At 43.5% G+C, this 19,014-nt stretch overlaps 1 protein-coding gene across 7 annotated transcripts in view; it reads left to right on the top strand.

The window, feature by feature from the left end:
- Nucleotides 1-19,014, top strand: part of sh2b3 (SH2B adaptor protein 3) — a 133,555-nt gene that overhangs the window by 104,468 nt on the left and 10,073 nt on the right. For all 7 annotated transcript variants that reach the window (XM_055655807.1, XM_055655804.1, XM_055655810.1 and 4 more), the window contains exons 4-7: nt 871-977; nt 7,161-7,255; nt 12,835-13,049; nt 13,954-14,125. In XM_055655807.1, the coding sequence (XP_055511782.1) occupies nt 871-977; nt 7,161-7,255; nt 12,835-13,049; nt 13,954-14,125 (589 nt within the window). The remainder of the gene's footprint in view (nt 1-870; nt 978-7,160; nt 7,256-12,834; nt 13,050-13,953; nt 14,126-19,014) is intronic.

A 19,014-nucleotide genomic window follows, 5' to 3' on the forward strand; every position in this document is an offset into this window, starting at 1 on the left:
CAGCCGCAGCCTCACAGCGCGAGAGACCCAGGATCGATCCAGACCTCGGGTGCTGTCTGTGTGGAGTTTGCACATTCTCCCTGTGACCGACCGCATGGGTCTCCTCCGGGTGCTCCCGTTTCCTCCCACGTCCCAAAGACGTGCGGGTTTGTAGATTAATTGTCTCTCTGTAAAGTGCCCCCAGTGTCCATTAAGTGGATGTGAAAGTGGGATAACATTGAACAAGTGTGAATGGGATGGTCAGTGTGGACGTTGGGCTGAAGGGCCTGGTTCCATGCTGGACCTCCAAACCGAATCTAAATCTGAACTAAACTAACTCACCATTAGATATCTTGAAGAACGAGCCTTGAGCAGGTGAAGAGGGCTGAATGTTGTCAGGTTATAGTAATACTCCTGTATAGTTTGCAGATTACACAACTTGTTTTCTTTAGAATTTAGAAGAATATAAAGTAGCATTTCCCAGACAGGACGTGGAAAGGGGGCGGCACAGTGGAGCAGTGGTGAAGTTGCTGCCTTACAGTGTCATGGATCCGGGTTTGATCCTGACTCTGGGTGCTGTCTGTATGGAGTTTCTGCGCTCTCCTTGTGACCGCATGGGTTTTCTCCGGCTGCCCCGGTCTCCTACACTTCAAAGACGTCCGGGTTTGTAGGTTAATTGGCTACAGTAAAATTGTTAAAATGTCCCTAGTGTTAGTGGGATGGTGTTAGTGTACGGGGATCACTGTTCGGACTCTATGCACCGAAGGCCTATTTCCGCACTGTATCTCTAAAAGTCTGTTGACCCTGAGATGAGATGGAATCTGCGGTCTCGATTGAGCAATGACTATTTCTTCCCTCGGTGAATCTTGGTGTTTTTCTCTTCAAATGCAGATTCTGCAGGTCCAGGTTAAAAGTTACTTGGAAGTAATCTTTGAGGCTCTCAATGATCAGCAGTTGAATCTGTGGACGACAAATATCAGAGAATGCATAAATCTATGGTAAGTCTCTTATTATTCTTTCATGTTATCATGTCAGTGTTGAAATGTCTCATTCCAAATGACATTCCCTAAGGTGCAGGATTACATACAGAAAACTGCTGGGCCTCTGACGGACTCAAGATTTCTATTTTTCTTCCTTTTGGTAACTCCTTGGGCTAGAGGACATACAGACTGTGCTCTGAATTATCATAAGCAAGACCCCCCCCACCACACCAAAATCCCCTCCCACCCTGGTGTGCATCTATTTATCCCTTCATCGACCATACCCACTCCCCTAGTCGCCCTACTCTTTTCCCCTGCCCTCCTTCGTACACTCATCTCCCACATCCGGCAGGGTCTCCCATCTCCCTTTTATCAGTCCTGACCCGAAACTGCACCTATCCATTCTCTCCACAGATGCTGCCTGACCCGTTGAGTCCCTTAGCACTTGTGTTTTACTCTATCTGTTTTAACATGTTAAGCAGAAACGAGAATGCATGGCAGAAAGAATGCATAATTCAGTAATTCAATCACACAATGGGATTAAGGAAACTTGATCAGCAAACTTGATGTGTTGCAAGAATTCTCACTCCATTTTAAGGTAGAGTTTGTGAATAGAGAATTGTACAGGTCCAAATTCAAACTTTGTTTCAATCATGTTACCAAGTTGGTCTGTAAAGATAAGCAAGGGAAAAGGTATTTATTCTGAAGTTGTTTGTGAATTGGAAGCAGTAATAACTACTATTCATAAATATACATTCGGGACAAGAGAAAGGAAGGAAAGAAAAAATGTTGTTTGCAGAGCATCTGGCCAAAATCTATTGATGTCCCAAACGTACTCCATTTGGAAATGGGTCAAGTAATTACTGGCAAAACCATATCCTAGAAATGCAGTATGCCCGTGCCACTGTTTTGTCATCAGTTGTATGTTCCCAAGTTGTTACTGTACATTGGTGCTTTCTAATATGACTTTCAATTATCTAAAAAAGATGTTGATTGTAATCACATCACATGAGTAGACACAGCAGGTAGAGCGTTTCAAATGTCAATACGTTTGTTTTGGTTTATTAAGACATAAATATACTGGGCTTTGGATCACCCCTGCAACTTGTCCAAGGGAACGTCACCAATGTAGCGTTGTGGAATGAGTGTTGGCTTACCTGCTGCGGGAGCCTCATCCATACCTTGTGATCTCCAAACCGTTGCCCTGCTGAATGCCCACCCATCTCCCACCCTCTGTCGACTTGAGCGTGTCCAAAATGTGTAGTGTATCTGCCCAGTTCCCCTGTGACTTTACGCCTCCTTAACTTGGAAACTTCTCCAGCCCTCCAAGTTGGTGAACTGATGGGCTCTGGCACATTTCTGACGTGGTGTCCACATTGTCACCTGGGCCATCAGCTGCCCCTCTGCCCATGGGTGTTGATGAGAGATAGCAGTGGAAAATTATTAAGGAGAAGTGAGTTGCTGGAGAGACAGACAAGAGGCTACAGATACTAGAATCTAGGCAAACTGCTGAAGGAGTGTAGTGGGTCGAGCAGCAGCATGAGTGGGGGGGTAGGGGGGGGGGGAGAAGAATCGTTACTATTTTGGGTCAAGACCCTGCAACAGAACTCAAGGATCCCTGAACCATTATACAGAGGCCTGGGGTACTGGCATTTTCTTGGGGATTGAAATCCTCAAGCTCCCCTCACTTTGGCATCCAAGCCTGCTCGGTGTATTTTGCAAACAGCTCAGGCAGCAGCTAGGGGGGAACCACGGCATCAATCAGTGATAAATTCTGCAACCAAAAGATTGTTATGTGACAAATGTTTGCAGTTGCATTCCACCTTGCTAACTTTCTCACAAAATTATCCGACACCCAAGAAAAAGCTTGCGCTGGAATCAACCTGCCAGTGCTGGCCGTTAACAGAAGTAACAACGGGAACTTGGAGAAGGCAGGCAGACAGACAAGACCGGTGGTGGAGGCGACACAGTGGTTGCTTGTCCTCTCAGGGTGGTGCATAGAACAGTGACGGCTGCTGTCTGCAGCCACCGACAGCACTCGGATGGATTCACCTACTTTGCTGCCTTTTCCTCTGAATGCAATGACGCAGACTCAGCACCCGCAGCCTCCACTAGGTGACCTCCACTGGGTCACGGTTCAACCTATCTGAATGCACCAGTCTCACAACAACCAGCCGATGCCTAACCTAAAATCCCACCTCAAATCTGTATATTAAGAATCAATCCAGGACAGTTAATGTTTACCCCCTGGTAGCTCACCACGGAGCCAACTTTGGTCTCGACCTGAAACGTCACCCATTCCTTCTCTCCAGAGATGCTGCCTGTCACACTGAGTTACTCCAGCATTTTGTGTCTATCTTCGATTTGCACTTCAGCATCTGCTAATGGGTTAATTATAACTGGAGTACCTGGCTAACATGTGTGGAGTTATTTAAACACACAGGAGCTACACGGGTTAAGGGTGAATGTCCCTAACGAAATTCAACTTTGCACAAATCAAATTCACGCAAATCTAGAGGAGGCATGGTGGAGCAGCAGTAGAGTTGCTGCCTTACAGTGCTGGAGACCCGGGTTTGGTGCTGCCTGTATGGAGCATCCCAGTGACCATGTGGGTTTTCTCCAGGTGCTCCGGTTTCCTATCACACACCAAAGATGTACAGGTTTGTAGATTAATTGGCTTCAGTAAAAAAATTGTTAATTGTTCCTAGAGTGTAGGATAGTGCTAGTGTACGGGGATCGCTGGTCGGCGGGGACTCGGTGGGCCGAAGGGCCCGTTTCCACTCTTTATCACTAAACTAAATCTAAACTATAATAATTCTTCCATACATCACAGCATTTCTTCCTGATAGTAAGAACAACAATAAAATGTTTTGCGGTATTGTATTTCCAAACACTCAAAATAGACACAAAATGCTGAAGTAACTCAGCAGGTCAGGCAGCATTTCTGTCGAAAACTCGGTGACATTTCGGGTCGGAGCCCTTCTTCAGACTGAAAGTTGAGGCGGGAAGATAAACTGGAGGCGAGAAAAGGCCAGGACAATTCAGGGCCAGCTACAGATAACCTTAAAAAGGTTGGAGCCCATAATGGCCCATTGTTGGCTGGGAAAAGTGTGATAACAAGAGGGATACAAAGATGCGATCAGTGGAACTAGGGTGATTAGGGTGAGCGAGGGGTAGGAGAGGGGAGGGGAGGGAATGCTGGTGTTACTTGAAAGTAGAGAAATTGGGTTGTAAACTGCCCAAGCGAAATACTCAAATTTCAGAGCTAAATTGTTGACCCTTTAATTCTTCACACTATGTGGATTGAAAATGTAGGGATTCATTTGGAGTAATCTTAGATATTGAAATTTATTATCATTTTATTAAAAACTGATTTTTAGGTTTGCTCTGAGTAAATGACATTGTTCTACTTTGTATAGCTTTATGAACATGAATTAAACTTGAGTGGATCTAGGGCAGTGTGATTATTGTAGCAAAGAAACGTTAACCAGAGAAGGCTTGATATGAAGAAATCCAAGAGTTGTTTTTAACGCATGTTTAAAATTTGGCATTGGAGGTTGGAAGTGGGGGGAGAGATTAACGACAATGAAAGGTATGGTTTGCAGTGGTCTGGATTGATTGTGGCAATTGTTGCTTCTAGTGCAGGAAGCACATGTTAGCCTGCAAGGCGTGCACATTATCTGGGCCTCCTGATTGCCTCAGTGCGAGGTTTTTCCTGTTATTCAAATACCAAGAATGTCAGCAATTAATCATGGTATGATTTACAGAACTGTGCGCTCGGTTTTCTCTCGACTGCTTTCCTTGTTTCCATGAATTAGTCGCACGTTTCCTGACCGTCTCTGTGAAAACTCACGATAGCTTGGCTTGGCCCTGATTTCAGTGACGCACAGATTGCTTCGAACCCAAATCCCGGATTCTTTACTCCTTTTTCCGAGCCTTAGTCCACATGCTCGTGGTGTTTATAGACAGGCATTTGTGGCTGTGATGCAAAAGGTGTGATGCAAACTGGCAACATTCAGTGTTTATTCTGGTACACGAATAATTCAGACAATTATCAACATTCTGCTTCATCAGTACCGAACAGAATGCTTTGATTTGATTTAAATGAAAATGACTGCTTTGATTTTCAGCGCTTGGCTGCAGGTTTGGTAACATTAACGCAGCTGTTTGGGACCTGCTTTCTTCTGCTGCCAATGGGACACTTAATTTAAGCCCATCTATAAACTAATAAAATTCCCCCCTTTTTAAAAAAAATATCCTTTTCCGCCCTCTTTGCTAATCAGCCAATTTAAGGTTGGAAGTCGGAGAGCTAATGAAAAGACCAGTTTGTGGTACACCAGGCGACTTGCAGACCAGTTAATGTTCACTCTGTCTGTGCTGGGCCCCGCGGCTCAGTAACGCAGTGTGTGGCGCGGTGAGTAGCCTCAGGCCCGCACTCTCCACCCACCCCTTGGTGCAAACCCAGGCTGACCAGCGAGGCCTTCTCCTGCTCTCAAGGATATTCCCCGATTACGATCTGTGACGTTCTGGAAAGGGTATAAAAGATGAGTGTGCCAGTGGATGCAGTGAGAGGCACCATGTTACGTGCATATCAAAGGCAGCAAAGGTCACAGGGAGAAGGCAGGAGAACGGGGTTGAGAGGGAAAAATAGATCAGCCATGATTGTTTGGTCGAGCAGGCTCGATGGGCTGAATGGCCTAATTCTGCTCCTATGATATGGTATGGTTTAGTTTAGTTTAGCGATACAGTGTGGAAATGTGACCTTGAGCCCACCGAGTCAACTCCGACCTTTGATCTCCAAACACTAATTCTATCTTGGATCACTTTCGCATCCTACACATTAGGGGCAATTTACAGAGGCCAATTAACCTAGAAGCATGCACATTGTTGGAATGTGGAAAGAAACCAGATCACCCGGAGAAAACCCACGCGGTCCCATGGAGAACGTACCAACTCCGTACAGACAGCACTTGTAGTCAGGATTGAACCGTGGTCTATAAGGCAGCAACTCCACTGTGCTGCCCATGGTCTAGTAGGGCAGGAACTGGATCATGAACAGTGCAGTGTGTTCCTTTGGTGTAATGGGAATGATGACTAGTGAGGATTTAATGATTTATTAATCCTATATCTAGCTGCTGATATTAGTCATCTTTTGATGGTAAGTAGCAGGTAACATCAGTACATTGACGCAATCATCCTGTATTACTCATAAGTAAAACACAAAGTGCTGTAGTCGCTCAGTAGGCCGGGCAGCTCGTGTGGAGGAAGTGGACAGACGATGTTTCGGGTTGGCACCTTTCCCCCACAGATGCTGCCTGACCTGAGTTCCTCCCACACATTGTTTTTTACTCAAGATTCCAGCATCTGCAGTTTGCCGTGTCTCTATATTACTCGTATATCGGTTGGCGTAAGACTGTGTCAGTGGTCCTCCCTGGCGTATCTTACTACCAGCATCCTTGGTTGGACTCCAGTAAATGTTTCGGGATGTAATTGAACCTAAAGGGAAAATTAGCAACAGGGAAAACCAGTCAGGAAAAACTCGCTGACATTGTAGTTACTCTCACGATAAGATTGAGCAGATTCAGTGATTACATTCTGGCAAAGTATGTGCGTGTACAGTTTAAACACTTATTTGAAGGTCTGAGTAGTAAATTGGAGACACAAGAAACTGCAGATGCTGGAACCTTTAACAATCAGTCTGAAGAATGGTCCCGACCTAAAATGTCATCTCATTAGCATTGTTCCTTCCACAGATGCGGTTTGACCCACTGAGTTCCTCCAGCACCCTGTGTTTCATCAAAGTCTGAGTAGTTAGATTAGTTTATTCTTCTGGTCATGTGTACCGAGGTACAATGAAAAGCCTTTTTGTTTTGTGCTATCCAGTCAGTGAAAAGCCCATACGTGATTACAATCAAACCGTCCACAGTGTAGAGATAAAGGATAAAGGGAATGGAAAGGATCTGTGTGGAAGTATTGGATTTTGATGCTGGCTGATATTGTCCTGTTTATCCAAGCTACTTTGTGTCTATGGTAGATTGGGGAGAGGGAAATTCTGGACTGTTTTTCTAAAAAGTAAGATATAATAACATCTGCAGACTATTTACCACGGGATTTGGTTTGCCATTTTCTATCTGGTCTGCAGGGCAATTTACAGGAAGCCTTGGTGAAGTGTGTGAAATGTTTCCTTTTGTTTATCTGCAGGTCAGAGAGACCTGATGTGGAGTTACTCCCCACACCTCGCCCTGCCAGTGCACAAACGGCCACTGTGGATGGCACCGCAGATTTGATTCACCAGGGTAAGTGGTTGACACTCATTTAATCAGCTGGTTTCAGGGTGGCACAGTGGCACAACTGGTAGAGCTGCTGCCTCACAGTGCCAGAGACCCGAGTTCGGTCTTGACCACGGATGCTGTCTGTGTGGATTTTGCACGTTCACCCTGTGACTGCGTGGGTTTCCTCCAGTTGATTCAGTTTCCTCCCACATTGCAAAGACTTGGTGGGATGGGAGGTTAATTGGCCCTCTATAAATTGCCTTTGGTGTGTGAGAAGTGGATAAGAAGGTGGGATAGAACTAGCGTGAACGGATGATCGGTGGTCGGCATGGACTTGGTGGGCCGAAGGGCCTGTTTCCACACTGTGTCTATAAAACTAAACTACTGAAGCTTGAATTTGAATGTTGGGCTAAGATTTAAATGTGTCACACAGACGATGATTGAAGTCCCCATTGAATTAGAGGCAACAATTTTCACCTTCATTAATGGCAAAAATTGTGACTTTGCAAACTGGTGGTTAGTTGAGTGGTGGTGTTGCTGCCGCAGTCTAGCCATGTACAGTGCCCAACATAATGTTTGGGACAAAGATCCATCATTTATTTATTTGCCTCTGTATTCCACAATTTGAGATTTGTAATTTTAAAAAATCACATGATTAAAGTGCACATTGTCAGATTTTAATAAAGGCCATTTTTACACATTTTGGTTTCACCATGTCGAAATTACAGCTGTGTTTATTCATAATCTCCCTTCCCCCCCATTTCAGGGCACCATAATGTTTGGGACACATGGCTTCACAGGTGTTTGCAATTGATCAGGTGTGTTTAATTGCCTCCTTTATGCAGGTATAGGAGAGCTCTCGGCACCTAGTCTTTCCTCCAGTCTTTCCATCACCTTTGGAAACTTTTATTGCTGTTTATCAACATGACCAAAGTTGTGCCAATGAAAGTCAAAGAAGCCATTATGATACTGAGAAACAAGAATAAAACTGTTAGAGACATCAGCCAAACCTTTGGGACATCATTAAGAAGAAAGAGAGCACTGGTGAGCTTACTAATCGCAAAGGGACTGGCAGGCCAAGGAAGGCCCCTCCACAGCTGATGACAGAAGAATTCTCTCTATAATAAAGGAAAAACCCCAAACACCTGCCCGACGGATCAGAAACACTCTTCAGGAGTCGGGTGTGGATTTGTCAATGACCACTGTCCACAGAAGGCTTCATGAACAGAAATACAGAGGCTACACTGCAAGATGCAAACCACTGGTTAGTCGCATAAATAGGATGACCTGGTTACAGTTTGCCAAGAAATACTTAAAAGAGCAACCACAGTTCTGGAAAAAGGTCTTGTGGACAGATGGGACGGGGATTAACTTATATCAATGATATCAGTGTGATGGCAAGAGAGCAAAATATGAAGGAGAGAAGGAACTGCCCAAGATCCAAAGCATCTGTGAAACACAGTGGTGGGGGTGTTATGGCCTGGGCATGTATGGCCGCTGAAGGTACTGGCTCACTTATCTTCATTGATAATACAACTGCTGATGGCAGTATCATAATGAATTCTGAAGTGTATAGACACATCCTATCTGCTCCAGTTCAAACAAATGCCTCAAAACTCATTGACCAGCGGTTCATTCTACAGCAAGACAATGATCCCAAACACACTGCTAAAGCAACAAATGAGTTTTTCAAAGCTAAAAAATGGTCAATTCTTGAGTGGCCAAGTCAGTCACCCGATCTGAACCCAATTGAGCATGCCTTTTATATGCTGAAGAGAAAACTGAAGGGGACTAGCCCCCAAAACAAGCATAAGCTAAAATGGCTGCAATACAGGCCTGGCAGAGCATCACCAGAGATGACACCCAGCAACTGGTGATGTCCATGAATCACAGACTTCAAGCAGTCATTGCATGTAAAGGATATGCAACAAAATACTAAACATGACTACTTTCATTTACATGACATTGCTGTGTCCCAAACATTATGGTGCCCTGAAATGGGGGGACTATGTATAAACACTGCTGTAATTTCTACATGATGAAACCAAAATGTATAAAAATGGCCTTTATTAAACTCTGACAATGTGCACTTTAACCACATGTGATTTTTGTTCTCAAATTGTGGAATACAGACAAATAAATGAAGGGTCTTTGTCCCAAACATAGCTGTAAAGTTTTGGAAATAAAATTAATGATTTTGGATTTTATCTTTTAGAAAGAATACAGTTTAAGTTAACTGTACAGAATGTGAAGTAGTTGCAATAGATGCACATCAAATGCAGTCAGTTCCACAAAAAGACACAAAGTGTTTGAGTAAAAGCAGGTCAGATAGCATCACTGAAAAACATGGATAGGTGGCGTTTCAGGTGGAGACCCTTTCTCTGACTCGCTTTTTTCACTGTACCCCCTTTATTATAGTTTTGTTAGTCCTTCCCTCACTGCTCCCTCTCTATGATACATTACTTGTTTCTACAGCCAACTCCAAATTATTTAATCCTACCTGGCAGCTTTTTCACACGGAGTGTGGTGCGAATGTGGAAGGAGCTGCCAGAGGAGGTAGTTGAGGCAGGTACTATAACAACATTTAAAAAGTGTTTGGACAGGTACATGGATAATAATAATAATAATGTTATTTGTTTTTCATACAATTGTATGCAACCCAAAGTGCTTTTCACAAAAACACAGGTCTAAACAAAAATACAATTTAAAACAGAAAGGACATAGACAGTTAATAACATAAAACTCACAGATTTATATAAAAATATAATAAAAAAATAAAAAATGAAAAATTCATAGTGTAAAAGGTCAAATACAGCGTCCCGTGTACTATATAAGCACATAAGCTGCTGAGGGGTACGCTGAGATAAATACAAGGGAATAAAGGTAATTTTTACAGTCATCAGAAGAAGTAAAGTCGGATCAGAGCTTGATTGAAAAGGAAGTTTTTAGCTGCTGTTCAAAAATGTCAACTGAGTGGGCACCTCTCATAGCCTAGGGTAGAGTATTCCACAGCTTGGGGGCGTCATTGATAAAGGCTGCTTCACCAATTTTCTTATTGCTGCGGCTTTGAGTGGCTAACAGACCAGCATCAGAAGACCTGAGCACTCGAGTAAGGGCATAGGGGAGGAGGCTCTGTAAAATATGCTGCTCCTAAGCCATTTAAGGCTTTATAGACAAGAAGGAGAACCTTATACTCTATCCTGAATCTCACAGGGAGCCAGTGAAGGGAGTATAATACTGGGGTGATATGTTCCCTTTTCTTGGTATTTGTTAAAAGCCAGGCTGCGGCATTTTGAATGAGCTGTAACTTGTTGGTGGTTTTTCAAGGTTTCAAGATCAGTTTATTGTCACGTGTACCAATTAATGTACAGTGAAATTTGAGTTACCATACAGCCATACTAAGTGAAAAGCTACAAGACATACACTCACATAAAAGTTAACATAAACATCCACCACAGTGGATTCCACGTTCCTCGTTATGATGGAAGGCAATAAAGGTCGGGGCCGTCAAACCAGCTGTAGTTGGGGCGATCCCCCGCAGGGTAATCGAAACCCCCGTCGGGCCGTCAAACTCGCATGGAGCTCCCGAGCAGCCCTTACCAGTCATGGGTAATCGTTAAACCCGCCCTCCAGCGGACGTCCTACTTTTAACACATACTAAAAATATAAAAATAAGAAAGGACATACTGTTGACGAGGCAGCCACTGCTCCACCCAGTAATAACATCTCAGTCAGGTGTAGAAGGATATAGGCCAAACAAAGGCAGGTGTGAATTTAAAAATAAGATCTAACGCAGATGGCAGGCAAATTGGTTTACCGAGATTGGGTTTTGATCCAAGTTAATAACATCTCAGTCAGGTGTAGAAGGATATAGGCCAAACAAAGGCAGTGGAACTAACGCAGATTCATGTTATTAGTCCCCTTGTTCCTTCTGTCTTAATCACTAATCTTCTGTGCTCTCATAGAATGGAGTGGGTGTTGCCGTGCGGAAACCGACCACTGTTTCTGTTTATTCTAAACACAAAGATTACAGTGGTTGCCAGCGGCTGGGCCAGGGACGTGTGTGTGTGCATGTGTGTCTAGCAAAATTAATTAATTAAAAGGTACAACATAGAAACAGGCTCTTCGGCCCACTGAGTGCATGCCGACCTTCGATAACCTGTTCACACTAGTTCTATGTTATCTCACTTTTTCATCCAGCTGGGAAAAGTGCAGAAAAGATTTATAAGGATGATGCCAGGTCTTGAGCGCCTGAGCTAAGGGAGAGGTTGGGTTGGTTAAGATTTTATTCCTTGGCGTGCAGGAGGTTGAGGGGTGACTTTACAGAGGTGTATGAAATGGTGAGGAGACTAGATAGTAAATGCACAGTCTATTGCACAGGGTAGTGGAATCAGGAACTACAGGGATATTCTATCAAGGATAGGGGCAAGGAATTTGAAGGGCAACTTTTTCCACACAGATTGTGGTGGGTATATGGAATGAACTTTCAGAAGGGGGTAGTTGAAGCAGGTACTATAACAACTTTAAAATGGATAAGAAAGGTTCAGAGGGATATGTGTCAAATGTGGGCAGGTGGGACTGGTATAGATGGGGAATCTTGGTAAGCATGGATGAGTTGGGCCGAAGGGCCTGTTTCCATGCTGTAAGACTATGATTCGTCAACACTCTCTCCTAATTTGGTTTTATCTGCAAACGTGGAGCATCTGTTTGCTCAACGGAAGGTCAACCAGTCAGTAAAAATAGCACAGTCCCATGGCACAAGACTGGAGCACAATAGTCCCAGCTGCAACCTGGTTGCAGGTTGAGCACACTCATCTTACTGCTGGCTATTTATATTCTAGTCTTTCAGAGACTGACTCTGCCTGTTGTTTGGTAATATCTTCTTTAATCATAGTGGTGGAACTTTGTCAAAACCATTTTGGATTGCCAAGTTTTCATTACTTTTATCCAATCTTTTCACAATCAGCAAAAAGCTGCTTCAGGTTGGCTAAATACAACCGTCATCTTGTGAATTTCTGCTGAGTGATCTGTAGCAAGTTATGCCTTTTGAAGTTAAGAGTTTAGTTCAGAGATACAGCTCAGAAACAGGCCCTTCGGCCCACCAGGTACACACCAGCCAGCAATTAACCATACACTGCCTCTATCCTACACACTGGGGACAATTTATAATTTTTACCGGTCAATTAACCTACAAACCCGTACGTCTTTGGAGAGTGGGAGGAAATGGAGCACCCGGAGAAAACCCACGCAATCATGGGGAGAATGTACAAATTCCGTACAGACAGCACCTGTAGTCAGGATTGAACCCAGGTCTCTGGTGCTGTAGGCAACAACTCTACTGCTGCGCCACTGTGTTGCCGAGAGTGTTCCTTCATTAGAATTATTTCACAATGTTAAGATGCTTGTATAAGTTTGTTTAGTTAGAATTTATTTACTAGAACAACTTTTCTTCACATAATGAAATATGTCATGCTGCTAATTTTAACAGATAGCTTGTGAGCAAAACAACCAAGCCAGCCTTGCACAGATTTGTTGCAAAAATTATCACAAGAATCTCGTCTAAAAAAACTGTTTCCGAAACGTTTTCTTTTTTTTTTGGTCAGGAGCTGCACACCACTGCTCCACAGAACAGCCCTACCACAAGACCGACCAGCTCTTCTCATCTTACGCCTGGTTTCATGGCCCAATCTCCCGATTCAAAGCGGCACAGCTGGTGCAGATTCCAGGAACAGAGGGTCATGGCGTGTTTCTTGTGCGGCAGAGCGAAACGCAGCGGGGAGAATATGTCCTCACCTTCAACTATCGAGGGAGAGCAAAGGTACTGAGAATTTGATGGCAGAGCCAATTTAGCCCGTGCACTTTAAATTATTCATAGTCAAAGCTGTGTGGGTGCGGATGCATTTGTGGCATTGCCTTCTTGGTTTGCAAGTGTCAATAGAAGATGAGGCACATAACAACCTGCACGTAGAGTGCTTTTTATTTCAACTGTTTCTCAAGATACTTTAAACTGGAAACAATTGTTTCTAACTAATAACTTGCCTGGCGCTGTGAGGCAGTGGTTCTACCTGCTGTGCCACTGTGCCATCCAAAGTGGCAAGAGAAGCAGAGAGTTGTTGTTGATGTAGGTTAATGGAAGCAAGAATCATAGGGAAATTAATGGGCATGTGTGTGTGACAGAGAGGAGGAGGATTGGGATTGCTTCTCTGGGAGTTGCCATAGATGGGCTACATGGATGAAAATCATTTCTTCATAAAACCACCTTCCTCCATCAAAACTAAGACGAAAGACTGATTGCTGGAGAGCACGGGGTCATGTTGTAGAACAGCTACTCTTCACCTATCCATGATGTCTAAATCACTCTAGCAGATTCCAGTAACTTACTTCAACTACTGTTAATCTGTTTATTTCCCCTTGCGTTCATGTTAAATAATAGAGGAGCATTTACAAGTTACATACTATCTGAATCCGGAGAACTGGGTGGCATAAAGTGCAGGAAGAAATTGCAGCAACCCCAGGATTATGCTTCAGGGCTGCCAGTGTGTGGCAGATGTTCAAGTCTGTGTCCCTGACTAAAAATAGAATCAAAATTAACCATTAGAAACAAAGCTGAACATTTTTCTTCAGCCTGCTGGCATTATTGTTATTTAGTTGTTAGTCATTATTCAATAACTAACATGTGGTAAATTCCCTGGGATTGACTAATGTTGTTCTAACTTTTTAAGCATCTACGACTACTTGTGACGGAGACAGGGAAGTGCCTGGTCCAGCACTTCCGTTTCCCATCTGTCACAGAGATGCTGAACTACTTTGGGACGTACGCCATCCCCTTGGAGTGTGGTACAGCTTGTGAAGTCAAACTGTCCAGCTATGTGGTGGCCATTCCTGCCCAGCAAGGTAAGACCCCATTGGCATTGACAGTATCACTGCAGCACTTTTATTGATGCGAGAATGTAATTAGATAGCTCTGTTGGTAAATAGGAATCTGTGGAAATACTGCCAGTGCATCAGCTCAACTTAAATTGAGTCTCTTCTGCCTTTATTTTAAGGACAGTGGTGACATTTCCGAATCTTAGCGATCGTTTGATAAGTAAGCTGCCTTTAGGGGCTGCACAGATGGTAGAGCAAACGCCTCACAGCACCAGAGACCCGGGTTTGATACTGACCTGTGTGGAGTTTGCATGTTTTGCCTGTGACCACGCAGGCTTCCTCTGAATGCGCTGGTTTCCTCCCACATCCCAGAGGCGTGAGGGTTTGTAGGTTAATTGGCCCACTGTGAATTGTTCCTTGTGTGCAGGTAGTGGATGAGAAAATGGGATGACATAAAACTAGTGTGAACGGGTCATTGATGGTCTGCATGGACTCTGTGGGCCAAAGTTGCTGTTTCCATGTTGGATCACAAATTTTTTTTTTTTTTTACAACTTGTAAAAATGTCTACTTTGTGGCAGTCGACCCAAAAGGTCCCAACTTGATCAGTGTTTGTGAACATGTGTACTAAAGGTCAGCAGTTGCCACTTAACCGAGAAACTCTTGATCCTGTACTCAGGGATGCTGCTCATTGTTGCTCACACCAATGCCTACATCCAGTTTTGTAAGCACTTGTTCCTGAATTCTTGTAGAAGGAATTATTTTTACACTGTCAACTTATATAAATAGAAAAACCAGACGCTGCAGATTCTGGTTTATAGAAAAGGCCTCAAAGTGCTAGAGTAACTCAGCGGGTCAGGCAGCATCTCTGGAGGACATGGTTTGGCAGAGAACAAGGGTTGGGACCCTTTTTCAAGCTCTTTGTATTAATAGCGATTGGTAGTTAATTATATAAATGAGCTTTTGGATTAATAGAATTAATGTGAGCTCATCCTCTGCACTCTGTTCTAAAGAAGTGATTGTGGGTTGGGCTGTGGTTAGAAGGCCAAGTGCATTAGACCTCAGTGAGCCTTCTTTAAATGTCTTGCAGGTTTGAATCAGGGGATTGGTTCATAGCCTGGAAGCATGAGGACTGGCTTCCCACCCTGGATGTCCAGAAGTTCAATTCCCAGTGCCCCCGATTGCCTTGCCTGCCCGTCGCAGCTGGGATGAGTTCTGTCATTTCCGACCAAGCTTTCTCAGTGTGCACTGCTTTGTGATAAAGCTTTCCATCTGTTACTGACTGAAGTTTGGCTGTTCAGTTCACCCTGTACAAACAAGCTTCCTTCCTGTTGCCGGAACACTGAATGGTACTGGCAGCGATCATCTAGTGATCCTTGCTTCTGATCATCTCTCCCCCCCCCCCCGGCTGCGGCAACTAATGTGATGGTAAAAGCATTAAGAGAGATAATAAATTATTTAAAATCTAATGCAGATACTTTCACAACGTTTAACAGGTACATGGATAGGAGAGGTTTAGTGGGGTATGGGCCAAATGCAGGCAGGTAGGACTAGTGTAAATGGGACATGTTGGTTGGCATGGGCAAGTTGGGCCGAAGGGCAAGTTTCCACACTTAGTAGCAATTCTTGTCCTGTGCCAAACTGACAGCATTTAAAAAAAAAAAAAATCCCGTTGTCTGTTTCAGAGTTGAATCCAAATTTTGAGATGTATGTTAGTATCAGAACACAAAGTGCTGGAGGAACTCAGCGGGTCAGACAGCATCTGTGGAGGGAATGGAAAGTGACATTTTGGTTCTGTCTGAAGAAGGGTGGAAACCCGAAACATCGCCTGTCCATTCCCCTTTCTCTTTATTCTCCTCCACTTAAAGGGAAAGAAAATATGAATTAGTTTAGGTGGAGAGAGGAACAGAGTTACACTACAGATTGCTGATCTTTCATCAGAGCAGGTGAATTGAGAGGCAAATGTATGTCTTGAGACCCTGGAAATCTTCCCGGTTCCTTGTGTAGACACCAGAGTACCTTTTCCATCTACTGGGGAGGGGCTTTGCATGAACCTTGTATTTGAAGGTCACCGACGTGAAACATCAGCTCTGTTTCTCTCCTCCGATGTGGCCTGACCTGCTGAGTAACTTAGCATTTTCTGTTTTATTTCAGATTTCTAGCTTTAGGAGCCCTTGGCTGATACATATTTTAGCTTTTTTTGTGGCTTCTTATTTCCTTTGTTACTGCGAGTTACAATGAGCTCTCCCAGGAAGGGAAATTTCATGACCTGCTCTGAGATGAAGGATGGATAGGGCTGAAACAGTGAGATTGTCAGGCATTGCAGAGCAAAAAGTAGCAGGAAGAATTACAGATTCATGTGGGACAAGAATACTTAGCAAAGTTTCACAAGGGTGCTGACTGTCATTTTTTTTAGTTGGACTATGATAATTGGTTGCAAAAATGATTTGAATCTTGCTGCTCTGGATACATAAAATTGAACAAAATCTGAAGTAAATTGAGACATTGTAACAAAATTTCACAACACTGCTTTCAATGGATCATGAATTATGATTATATTTATTAAATAACTACTGAACATAATCAGTGGAACCTTTATAGCTTTGCAAGAAATTCAATAAAATGCATCATTCACAAACATTTTAAAATGTAAAATAATGTATCCAAGCTTTGTGTAATATGCATTGATTCATGTGATTGCAACACATAATCTACTTGATTTATTAATGAAACAAACCCTTCCTGCTACAAATGTCTGCAGTGTAATTGAATATTCTCTAAAAAGGAGACACTGGTTTCACTGAGGTCTACCTGGTATTTAATTTGGTGCTCATATTTAACTTTGGTTGTTATAACCATCTCATCTTCAAGACCCGGTAAAGTCCATCACACACTTTGATCGCTGTTACAAATCAATACCTGTTCCAGCACGGCGCTCCTTCAGCCACGATCTCCTTTATACACTCTTTACTGTCTGAATGATCGTAAAATCATCAGACACAGGAGCAGAATTAGACCATTTGGTCCATTGAGTCTGCTCTGCCATTAGATCATGCCTGATCTAATATTCCCTCTCAACCACATTCTACAGCCTTCTCCCTGTAACCTTTGACACCTTTTCTAATCAAGAACCTATCAATCCCTGCTTTAAAAATACCCACCGCCGTCTGTGACAATCATCTTAAAACACACTGCCCTTGGATTTAACTTGTTTCTGTTATTGTGGACATTTATGGAGTAAACTAAACAAATGTGTCAGTTTGCCGTTATTCAGCACCATCAAAGGTCTTTTAAATTATAGTAGAATATTTGCGATTTTTATTTCCTGCTCCCCCCCCCCACCCGGCCAGACAATGATTTGAGCTTCATTAGACAGGGAACGGCTGTTGAACCCAGTGCTGCCACCACTCGTTACCCATCTAGGAGTCAATTTGTGCAGCGTTTCTGCCCACCACCCATGGCTGCCTGACCATTTTGGAAAGTTTGCAAAAGTGAATTGTATGTGAGATTTATTGCCAAAGACGTTACTTTGGCATAGCTTCAGTTTTAAGGGGTTGTCATAGAAACATAGAAATTAGGTGCAGGAGTAGGCCATTCGGCCCTTCGAACCTGCACCGCCATTCAATATGATCATGGCTGATCATCCAACTCAGTATCCTGTACCTGCCTTCTCTCCATACCCTCTGATCCCCTTGGCCACAAGGGCCACATCTAACTCCCTCTTAAATATAGCCAATGAACTGGCCTCAACTACCCTCTGTGGCAGAGAGTTCCAGAGATTCACCACTCTCTGTGTGAAAAATCTTCTACTAATTTTATTATTTCTGTATAGTTTCCCATTAGATAATTAATTAATTTTGCTTTAAGTCAGCCCGGCACATTTATACAATATTTCTTGTAAATCAGCAGATCAGGCAGCATCTCTGGCGAACATGGATAGGTGACATTTCAGGTCGGGACCCTTCAGGCTGATTGGTGGTGGAAGAAAGCTTTATTTCCCCTCTTTCTCTACCCACACCCCAAATCAGCCTGAAGAAGGGTACCGACCCGAAATGCCATCTGTCTGATTCATTGAGTTATTCCAGCACCTTGTCTTTTTTTTGTAAACCAGCATCTGCAGTTCCTTTTTTCTACAATAGCAGCAGAGTGCTGAGCTTGCCCTGACACCTGGTAATTGTGAGCCACTGCCTAGCGTTTGGATGTGGAACAGCCACCTATGTTGGAAGGGCATTTGTTTTTTTCTGAAACAGGCCCTTCGGCTCAACATGTCCATTCTACACGTCCCACCTGCCTGCGTTTTGCCCATATCCCTCCGAACCTATCCTATCTAAATATATCTTAACCTGTGCAATGGTACCTGCCTCAATTAACTCCTCCAGAAGCTTAATCCATACACCCTCCACCCTTTGTTTAAAAATAAAAGTTACCCCTCGGGTTCCTATTAAATCTTTCCCCCCCTCACCTTAAACCTATGTCCTCTAGTTCTCGATCCCTCTACTCTGAGCAAAAGACTGTGCATTTTCCCATTCTATTCCTCTCATAATTTGGTATATGGTACGATAGAACTTTATTTATCCCATGAGGGGAATTGATCTGCCAACAGTCATAAAACAATTGGTATAAGATCACCCCTAATCCTCCTGTGCTCCATGGAATAAAGTCCTAGCCTGCTCAACCTCTCCCTATAGTTCAGGCACTAGAGTCTTGGCAACATCCTCATAAATCTTCTCTGCGCCTTTTCCAGCTTGAGAATCTTGCTCAACCAATCTGGCTCATCCGTTCCAGTGCCTTGCCTGGAATGTCCAATGGAAATGCCACTAAGAAAATAGTTCCTTAAATTACACTAAATTTGTATGTCCCATAACAGTCAGATATTCTGGATTCTTCATGAGGGCTTGACTGAAATCCTGTTCTTTAA

This window comes from Leucoraja erinacea, chromosome 25 (assembly GCF_028641065.1).
Source record: "Leucoraja erinacea ecotype New England chromosome 25, Leri_hhj_1, whole genome shotgun sequence".
Taxonomy (NCBI): domain Eukaryota; kingdom Metazoa; phylum Chordata; class Chondrichthyes; order Rajiformes; family Rajidae; genus Leucoraja; species Leucoraja erinaceus.